The sequence below is a fragment of the Phyllostomus discolor genome, chromosome 1, assembly GCF_004126475.2.
Source record: "Phyllostomus discolor isolate MPI-MPIP mPhyDis1 chromosome 1, mPhyDis1.pri.v3, whole genome shotgun sequence".
NCBI classification, from domain to species: Eukaryota; Metazoa; Chordata; class Mammalia; order Chiroptera; family Phyllostomidae; genus Phyllostomus; species Phyllostomus discolor.
In genome coordinates, this window is record NC_040903.2 from 192,427,824 (window position 1) to 192,438,131 (window position 10,308).

The 10,308-nt window shown below is 54.4% G+C and overlaps 1 protein-coding gene across 3 annotated transcripts in view; it reads right to left on the reverse strand.

Annotated features, from left to right (window-relative positions):
- Positions 1 to 10,308, reverse strand: part of ACTN1 (actinin alpha 1) — an 88,243-nt gene extending 77,935 nt beyond the window's left edge. For 2 of the 3 annotated variants that reach the window (XM_028505752.2, XM_028505754.2), the window contains exon 1: positions 9,904 to 10,308. In XM_028505752.2, the coding sequence (XP_028361553.1) occupies positions 9,904 to 10,008 (105 nt within the window). In that variant the 5' untranslated portion in view covers positions 10,009 to 10,308. The remainder of the gene's footprint in view (positions 1 to 9,903) is intronic. The other variant, XM_028505753.2, reaches the window with a different exon arrangement.

Genomic DNA, 10,308 nt, shown 5'->3' on the forward strand with positions numbered 1-10,308 from the left:
AACCAACTGCGTCTGGCTCCGGCTGAGAGGGAGACCTGGTGAAGCCACTCACCCCTTCGGAGTCCCACCTGCGCTGTCTGTGGATGGGAGGGGGGCCTCACAGGGTGGCACAGCATGGCTGATGGAAAGAAAACCACATGTGAAAGCATAAAAGCTTAAAATCGTGACTCGCATGAGTACTTGATTTGACACCGCCTTGAACTGTTGCTTTTTATTTCATTTATGTAGGTCTTGTCTCTCTCAGTTACAACGAAAACTCCAGAATAACTAAGGCTGTGTCTGTACTTCCGGTGAACAGATGGGCTTCAAGGTCAACCCACTTGGGTTCGTTCCACACCTGGCTTACTCCTGAGTGGGCCAAAAACTCCGTTTATTTCTTCCATAAAATAAAGGACACGTTTTCCATTTTCACCAATAACTTCGTTGATTTGGATATTTTGAGTATGTTAGCTATCTCCCACATGGTAGAACATTGATTGTTCTCAATTAAGGTCTCAATTTCATCGCTATCAACTTCAGCTGGTCTACCCGACTGTGGAGCAATGTCCAGCGAGAAATCTCCAGCATGAAACTTCGCAAACCACTTTTGACACGTTCACTCAGGCACAGCACCTTGTCCATACCCTGCACAAATCTTTTTTTTTTCTTGCATTTCAGTTGTGGTTTTGCCTTTCTTGAAATAATAAAGCATACTATGCTGAAAATACATACTTTCTTTCATCTCCAATATTAAAATGGCTACACAAAAATTCACCACTTTTGATAAGTTTTTTTAAATGCACTCTGATATGACAACTGTCACAATACAATCCAACAAAATTGTTTCAAATGAAGTTAACGACAACTAAGCACTACTAGAGGCATCTTATGGAAAAAACAAACGCACTTTTTGGCCAACCCAATAGCCGGTCAATTTGGGCAAGTTACTTGACCTCTCTGAGCCTCAATTTCCCTGTCTGAAACAGAGAAAATAACATCATCTTCCTCAAAGTGTTGTTGAACAGACGGAAGTAATCCAAACCATGCAACCTTCAATCAGTGTGAACTATTAGTCTTTTTACTTATTTGGGGAACCGAGACATTTTTAATAAACACTGATTGATTGGTTGGTTGGTTGGTTGGTTGGTTATAAAACAGTTAACTCTCACTCTGACTGGTATGGCTCAGTGGATTGAGTGCTGGCCTGCAAACTAAAGGGTCGCCGGTTGGATTCCCGGTCAGGGTACAAGCCTGGGTTGCAGGCCAGGTCCCCAGTGGGGGGCGTGGGAGAGGCAACTGCACATTAATGTTTCTCTCCCTCTCTTCCTCTCTCCCTCCCCTTCTCTAAAAATAAATAATAAAACAGTTAACTCTCCTTTCCAGCCTCTTCCTCTTTCTCTCATCTCCTCCTCCCTTCCCAGGAGGTGAGCAGTGCTGACATTACCTCCCAGATTGTGGACTTGTGAAACACTTTAAATCAAAATGAAAGGTTCCTCTAAGGACCAAGGGTACCACTGTTCGTCCCCAGCCCTTTCTCACCGTGAGGCTGTGAGCCTGTCACTTTCTCTCTCTAAGCTCAGGATCTTCCTCTCGCAAGTGTGATCGTCCCACATATCTTACAAGACTGCTGCAAGTGTTAAATGTGGCTGCTGACAGAACATGGCTAACACATAGGCCCTGTGCAAGAAGGGTTTCTGTCCTCCATCCACTGTCACTGCAGGTGACAGGCCTGGAGAGGACCCTACAACCTCTCACTGAAGAGCGGATCCCAGCCCAGTAACCCACTGTAGCCAAGGACCATGCAAGCAGTTTCCAGGGTAACAGCATCCTCTGCATCTACGCCCCATTTCCATCTCTGGCAGCCTTTTATTCTCCCCCCACCTCTGTAGTAGGCTAAGTCACCTTTTCCCACGATTGCTAGGCAACCCAAGATGATGCAGCTGCCTCCTGGGGGAGGACCCTGGTCCTCTCCTCCCTTCCCCTCCGCCATGCCTCAGGCCCTAGAGAAAGCTGCCCTTCTTGATTGTTTTCCTCCTCCATTCTCCCACTCAGTCACTGTGCGCCCATATCCCTGACCTTAGTGTAAACGGTGTGGGGGAGAAAGGAGCACGCACGGATGAGAGGAAGAGGGACTCGGAGGGCAGAGAGCGTCAGAAACTAATGGGCGGGTGCTTACCTCCAGGAGGTGGGATGACAGGCAACTGTCATCTTCTTTCTATTGCTAGCATTTTCTGAGGGCTTTTGGAGCTATAATTGTTACACCACAAAAGTCACCCATTTAAAGCGTACAATTCAGTGGTTTTCAGTGCAGTCACACACTTGCCCACCCTCACCACTACCTAATTCCAGAATGTTTTCACCACTGGGTTTTGTTCTGTATGTTTGCCTTTGGTTAAATGCCCCTAGGTACAGGAGCATTTTGTTTCACAAGCAGCGGCTTGGAAGTGGTGAGGAGGCAAACTCCAGAGCACACAGCCCGGCCTGGGCTCCCAGTCCCCCCGCCGGCTGGCTGGATGACCTCGGAGAAGTGGTGCGGCCGCTCTGAGCCAGTCTGCTCATCTGTGAAGTGGGTTAGCAGCGAAACTCCTCACAGGGTTAGATTCGTTAATGCAGTGTAGGGTCCTGAGCACAGTGCCTGATACTTAGCATGTGCTCAGAAAGCGTGAGAAGCTATGATTATTATAAGAAAAAGAGTTTTTTAACTTAAGAAAAAAAATCCAGTCCTGCTCCTGGGAAGATGAGCCTGCCCAGGTTGCTGGGGACAGCCACTGTTTTTCAAGGTTTATCTAGGAGGGGCTGGAGCTGGACTAAGGCCTGTCACCGCCCCCCCGCTTCCCCTCTGCAACCCCTTGCAACTGCAAGGTTCCATTTGGGAGTGGCTGAACGGGGCACACAGAGGGGCAGGTTGGGGTCATGGCTTTGGGGCCTATGCATTACTGCACCAGACTCATGGTATCCCACACACTGAGATCCTGCCAGGTAGTTCCCAGCCAGGACATGACAGGGGGAGAGCAGGTGAGGTAGAGCAGAGAGCACCTGACCAGCCCTCACTACGCATTCACCTCCTACCTACTGAGAAGGAAGGACGCCGGGACTTGACGCTCAGCCTGAGAACCAGTAAGAAAGCTCGGCCATGTGTTAAGAGGAAGGTGGGCTGCCAGGGTGGCTCTGAGCCCTGGTTTGCTGGGTCTCCTGCCCCTGCCATTCCCAAGCTCCTTGCCTCCGTCAGGGCCAGGTGTGGACAATGTGTGCTTAGCAGGGTGCTAGTACCTGGGCTGATGGAGACAGAACGCTGGGCTGAATCACGGGTCCACCTGGGGTGACCCAGTCTGACCAGGACTAAGGAACCAGGCCACGGAGGTTCCCTCTGTACTCAGCCTCTCAGCATGACCTCGGGGGAGCTGGTAGGCCCCAGGACTGCTCTAGTGTCCTTGACCAGTGAGCCCAGCTCACGAGCCTCCTACAGACGTGACCACACTGAGAGGGGATAAGAGCTGGGTGGTGGGGAAGGTACCCTCATACTACAGCCCTTTGGCCAAACACCAGATCCCAGGAAAGCCTTGGCGGGTACATGTAGGGGCAAGCTCACGTGGGGTTAACTGGATGGGATGGTCCCAACAACACCTGCACCAGAGGTGTGGGGCTGCAGGGCCCCACCTGGGGGCTGTGCAAACAGCCTGGCTTCTCCAAAAGGTGAGAGAGCTCAGCTCTGGGAGAGGGAGAGAATGGGAAAGAAGGACAATGAGGGAGAACAATAGGAGGACTGTCCCCAGGCTACAGGCCCTGAAAGGAACACATGCTCAGTTGCCCCTGCTGGGCCCTTCCAGTCTTCCCCCGACCCCTCCGTCCTACCCCCTCTACACATGCACACACAGACTGGCTGCCAGGGAAGGAGGCGGCCTCCCGGCGAAACTGCCATCCTGCCTATCCTTGGAGGTGAAGTTCATGTGCCCCCCAGCCCTTCGCCTTCTCCACCCCCACAGGCTGCCGGGCCAGCTCCTGCCTTGCATGTCTGTGGCATTTGTCTTGGCCACACTTCTGGCCATTACAGGTGCAACCTAGTGTAATTCTCTGTCTTTCTGGCTCCTCTCCACCTAAACCACAAATTCCATGACCTCGCATGGGCAGAGCACCTGACACTTACGAGGGGTTCAACCCATGCTCCCTAAATGACTCCCCAAGAAACTGTCAACATTCTCACAGTTAGGGGCTGGAAGGTGGGGAAACAGACACCACGGTAGATACCCTAGAGACACATGGCAGCAGGTGTGTGGCTGTGACCAGGTCCTGGCTCAGGCTCGCGCCACCCCACCCTGGCTCTGGGCACAGAGGAGGCACCAGGTCTTGTGTGACAAGTCCTCCAGCCAAGTTTACGGTTTGTGGCCACTGGCCAGGTGCCCAGCCCCAGATCTTCCTCAAGGAGATGGAAAGAGGGAGCCCAGATCCCAACCACAAACCCCAAACTACAGGATGCTCATTGGTTTGACCTCCTGGTGCTCAGAACTACCTCACAAAGAAGGGCCCAAGGGTCAGGGCCTCCTTCCACCTCCCACCCCACCCCCCAGTGGGAACAGCCTCTAGCCTCTCCTCAAGAACCCGACTTCAGGAAACGTGTTTCCTCCTTTTCCACTTGAAAAGGCTGGTGACCATGGATCCTGTAAGAGCCTGCTAGCCTTACTCCTACAAGCTCATCTCCAGTGACCCCAACAGCCCCTCAAGGTCACCTCACTCCTCAAAACTGGAATGTCCGGTTCTCCGTGCAGCCCAGGCCTTCTCACGCCTGCCTGTCTGAGGGCGGCCGAGGTGGCAGCCAGAAGCAGCCGGCCGGCCTGGTGTGGGCCAGCTGGCCTCCACACGCTGACGCTCCAGGCCCCCGTCCATCTCTCCACCAGGCTTTGTCAATCACTTGGACAACCAGTGGGGCACCTGTTTTCACTGCACCCACACAGGACAAGCTTTGGAGAGAAAGCGGCTGCAACAGGTCCTGAGGCACAGCAAGGCTGGGCAAGCTGCTAGGGGGTGGGGAAGACGGGCTGGCCAAGAATGCCCCAGCTATTTAACAATGGGCCTGAAGGCACCCCGGCTTGTCTTTTCGAAAAGATTCCTAGTTTGAGGTCATTGTACCTGTCCTATAACAAGCTAATAAGCACTTCAACATGCATTTCTCCATCCTGTACACCTAGGAAATAGGGAAAGGCTGAACAGGAATTTTACACCATCCTATAGGTGAAGGAACTGAGCAGAAAAGTCAAGTGACACTTACTTCAGGGTCAGAGGTCAAGGACAACACAACTCCCTGGGCAACTTCAGCTCCTTCTATGATGGGTTTATATACTGCACCTATCTCAAAGCATATTGGGTAAAGGCCACAGACACTCTGGTACCTCAAAATTATTAACATTTATTGAACAGTGGCTATCTGCTAGGAGCTATGCCGAATTACCTGCATATATTACTTGGTTCAAACCTCCACCCAACTATTATCAGGCAGGACTGAGTATCGTCTCCATTTCCTCATTTGCAACATCCAGCACAGAGAAGGTAAGTGACTCACCAAGATCACACAGCTAATCAGTACAAAGGCCAAGATTTGAACCTAATATGCCCAGAGTATGTCTATCTGCAGGGCGTGGAGCCAGACACAGCCCCAGGATGGGGTAGGTGGTTTATCTGGAATGTAAATCATTCCATCCCTATCTCCACCCCCCAGCCCAGAGTTAAGAGCTATGCATGATACCAAGTTATTATTTCTTGACCACCCTATGAGACGGCTGACTCTTGCTAGGCACTGGGGATTCAGCAGAGAACAGGACAGACTGGGCCCCTGCCCCCATGGACACTGGCAAGGGGTGACGTGGGCAGGAGTCAGAATAGTGAGGAGCACTAGAGCCAGCGCTCTCCTCTCCCAGATCTTATTTCTGCCAGGCATCGCCCTGGCTTTAGCAGCCCTAATCTTCAAGACAGGCGGATGGCATCTCCCCATCTTTGCAGTCCTCCGCATTGAACGGTGGCCTCGGTTAGCTCCTGGGATGGTCACACAGTCCAGAAGCAAGTGTAAACAAGAGGCGTCTCTTCCTGTAACCTGGCTTTCCAACCTTGCTCCACAGGGGTGCAGAGTCCGGACCTGGGCCTCTCTACAACTGTGTTCTTACAGCTGCCAGGGCCGCCTCTGTCTCAACATCCATTAGCTCAACAAATATTGATTAAGGCCCTACATGTGAGAAACCCCAGGGCTGGCACCTGTAAAATACACAGTAAACCAGAGCACCCAGGATTCAAGGAGGAAGAGAGAATAAAATTTAACAGCAGATGCTGCCAATTTGCATATCTTCTCCATCAACAGGGAAGGGGAAGGTTATTAGCTCCTTTTTTTAAAATAAGGAACTGAGAGAGTGACAGAGGTTGAGTGATTTGCCCAAAGTCAAAATCCTGAATCTGTAGAGTCTGGATGAAACTCAAAGTCTATGCTTTCTCCAGCCTGCTCCCCCTCACCTGCCCCCACCCCCACACATACACAGAAGCATGGGCAAGATCCATGGGGACTGTGGTCAACCCAGAAAGATAGGCACCCTTAGGAAAGGTGCCTTTGGGGCTCAGCCTCAAAAGTCAGGAAGACTATGAAAGCCAGTAAACTGCTCTAATCCACTGCATTTTGTGTCTGAAGCCAGGGAGGGAGGGATTCCAGCCTCAGGAACTCTGCGCTGAAACATTCTCTGAAGGTGGAACAAGCCACGGCCAACCGCCACAGGTTCCTGAGTCACGCCTTCTGCCTGCACAGACCTCTACCTGCATCTGCATCAGGCCTCACCATTCTCAAAGGAGGTATTTCTACCAGGTTATTGAATCCAACCCCTGTGAGAACCCTAGAGGGTTAGCAGGGCAGGAATGCAGCCCCTTTACAGAGGAGGAAACAGAAGTGCCACATGCCTCATCTGCCTTGTCCATGGCTCTGTCCACAGCACCTTGAACCATCCATGGCACAGAGATGGTGCTCCAAAAGTATTTGTTGAATGAGCTAACAAAAGCTCAGAAGTGAAATGACTTGCCCAAGTCTCAAAGTTACGGTTGCACCAGGGCTAAAAGGAGAGAGCCTTCTGCCCCCAACTGCACTGTGTCCTCCCTGTCTGGCCCCCAGCTCACTCTTGAGCCTCCATCTGGAATGGCTGTGCTCTGTCCACTTGTCAGCTCTGGCCCCTCTCAGTCCTTGCTTCCCAGGGTAAGCAGGGAAGGTGTCAAAAGCAGCAAGTTACTTTAAGTCTGATTGTCCACACATAACACCCCTTATTTATATTCCACTGAGAACTAGGTAAAATCTACAGATAAGGAAACTGAGGCCCACGCAAGGTGAATTCATGGCAGATAACAAGCTCCAGACTAGATTTTCAGAGCCAGGCTCAGAGCTTGTCCCGTCCCACCACCCCCTCCCACCCTCCCGCCAAAACAGGTGTTGGCTCCTTTTCGTCCAGATTCTGGCAGATCGGGATGCCAGGCCCAGCTTTCCTGCCTCCTTCGGCAAAGAGGGACAAGTGAGGGGAAGCTGCCTGCCTTGAACACGGCTGCATCCCAGCCCCCCTACACACCAGCGTGGGACTCTGGGCTGGTTAACTTCCCCCTCTGCCCCTCGTTTCCTCATCCTCACGGGTGCCTGGCTCACAGAGCTGCTGGGAGTAACAACTGGAACAATGTATGTGCCCAGATGAGAGCAATGCCTGGCCCACATCAGCCCTTGACCAGACCACTGGGCAAACTGTCGATGTGCCTCATTGATTACCAAATTTCCCACATGACCCCGTTCCCACCTGGCTACCCCAGAGGCCTGGCACACACCCACACCACCCAGGCCAGCGTTTTATGAATGTGTGTGTGTTACATGTATATATGCAGAGAAAGAGAGACGATGGTATTTTCCTTCCTGACTATATTTAATACATTCATTCATTCATTTGATCCTACTGAACAGTATGGTGCAGACTTCCTGGTCAGGGCCGAGGAGACCAGAGTTCCTGCTGCCCGGGAACTTAGTCCTCCCACAGTCCTTAAAAGGACCGAATTCCTAGCTCTGGGGCAGTCCTGTCACTCCTGCTCCTCTGGGTGCCTGTCACTACTAGGCACACAGTAGGTGCCCAAGGCACACAGTAGGTAAACAAGGACCTCCTACACATCTCACTCTCCATGTTAGATCCCAAGGCTCCCACCACCCTAATCCCACCACTCTTGCCCAGTTAAAACCTATTCTCAAGAAGGCCTCACCATGAATTTTTTAAAAGCCCCTCTGCCTTGCCCCCACGGGAATTTCTCAATTATCCACTCCATTCTCTGTTCCTCTAATGCCCAAGCGTCCCAGCAAATGAGCGGGTGAGTGGGGGGCAGTCGCTCTCTCCCCAGCTCTCCCAGAGGGGGCAGACAGGAAGCGAAAGAGGGGTGTTTTGGAAAAGTTAGCTCAAAGCCGGGGGACCTTCCAATGTCATACAGGGCTGGACTCAGGAGCAGTGGGCCTGGGTCTCAGGTCGCCTGACTTTGAGGAAGCCCTTTGTGCGCGAGTTTTGAATCACCTCTGCTCGTCTGACGAAGTGAGTAAAAGGGCTTAGGATTCCTGAGTGAGCTAATACAGGATGCCTTTGGCTGAAAAAAAACTTCAGTCGGCTCCCTAAACTCCCCCCCTTTTAAGTTTAAAAAAGGGAATGAATGTTACCATTTTTGGACATGAGCGTTCTCCCTCAAGCCCAGCCCTAACCGCACTATCCAGAGGGACGCGCCATCCTGTCCCCCCCCATTCCCAGATCAGCGGGGGTGGGGGGGCGGGGGCGGGGATGGGGGTGGGGCAAGGAGGGACGGAACGAGGAGGGACCGGATGGGAGCGGGCAGCGGGGGAGGAGGGAAAGAGGGGTGCACAGGGTACGTGGCCGCCTGAGGCAAGAACTCACCGCGCACGCAGGAAGCAAGGGCTGTGTTGGGCGCTCCCCCACCCCTACCCAAAGAGTGGTTTCTGATCTCTTCCTGCCACTGGCCACCGTGCCGATGTCCCATCGCCAGCTGCAAGCCTTGCCCGGGTGGCGGAGTGCGCACCCGGTACCAGGAGCCTGGGACGCGGCTCGGTGGCTAAGCAGAGATCCCCAGTGACTGACCCTAAATATCCCCGGGAAAAACCCTCTGCCCTGGAGCCCCTCAACTCAAATCAAGTTGCCCAAATTCGCTTTCTCCCAGAATGAGCAGGGATCGGAGGGGCAGGACACAGACTCAAGTCCACCTCTGCTCACAGCTACCAACCCACTGAGTTAAGCAATTAAAACGGTATGCCTTCCTGATCCCGCCCCCACAGGGCCCGCTGGGGAGCCCACTTACACCCCTGCCTTTTCTCGGCCGCAACCCCGCTTCAACAGGTCCACCTCCAGGCCGACCCGGAGGCAGCTTCCAGTCCCTTCGGCTCCCTCTTTCCCCTCCGTCAGTGGACTGGGAGGTGCAGGGTCCCGCGCAGCTTGCCCCCTACAAGTCCCCAGCCCAGGGCGGCCCAGGAAGGGCGCTGCCACCGCATGCCATATGGAGAGGCGGCCAGGGGGCGGGGAAGGGAAGGGAAAATCGATCCGGAGCAGCAGCCACCGAACCGGGGTCTCAGCCTCAGCCTCCCAGGCACCGCCCCCGCCCCTGCCCACGCGGGGATGGTGCGGAGGCAGCCGGGCGACCCAAATCACCGGCCGCAGGGCGACCTGCCTGCCGGCGGCCCCACTTCCCCCTTCACAGGCGCTGGGGCAGGGGCGCTCCCCCTTCCGCCCCGCGCCTGTAACCCAACACCCCACCTAGCAGCGGCCGCGCACCCCCCGCCCCCGTTCGTGCGCGCCAGGAACCGGTTCCCAGCCCGAAGCCGCTAGCGCGGCGGGCGGAGCGGGCCGGCGTGGGGGGCTGCGGCGGGCGAGGGCAGCTGCTGACCTTTCTCTGCTGCTTCTCCCAGGCCGGGTCCAGGAGCAGGTCTCGATCCCAGTCCTCTTCGGGCTGCATGTAGTCGTTGGTTTGCTGGGAATCATAATGGTCCATGATGGTGCGCGCGTGCTAGGACTGGATTTCTTCCTCCACCTTCTCCCAGCAGCGGCGGCGGCGGCTGCGGCTGCTGCTGCTGCTGCTGCCCCGGCGTGGGGAGGGAGTCAGGCCGGGCTGGGCTGGCGGGGCGGGCTAGCTCCCCTGCGCCCAGTTCCGCCGCGGCGCTGCTCGCGAAGTCTGCTGCTGGCGGCGGTGTCGGCAGCAGCTGCCTGAGCTCGCAAACTGCCTGCCTCAGGGCGGGCGCTCGGACCTAATCCCCACGCACACTGAGCCGGGCAGACACACCAGCGCTGCGGG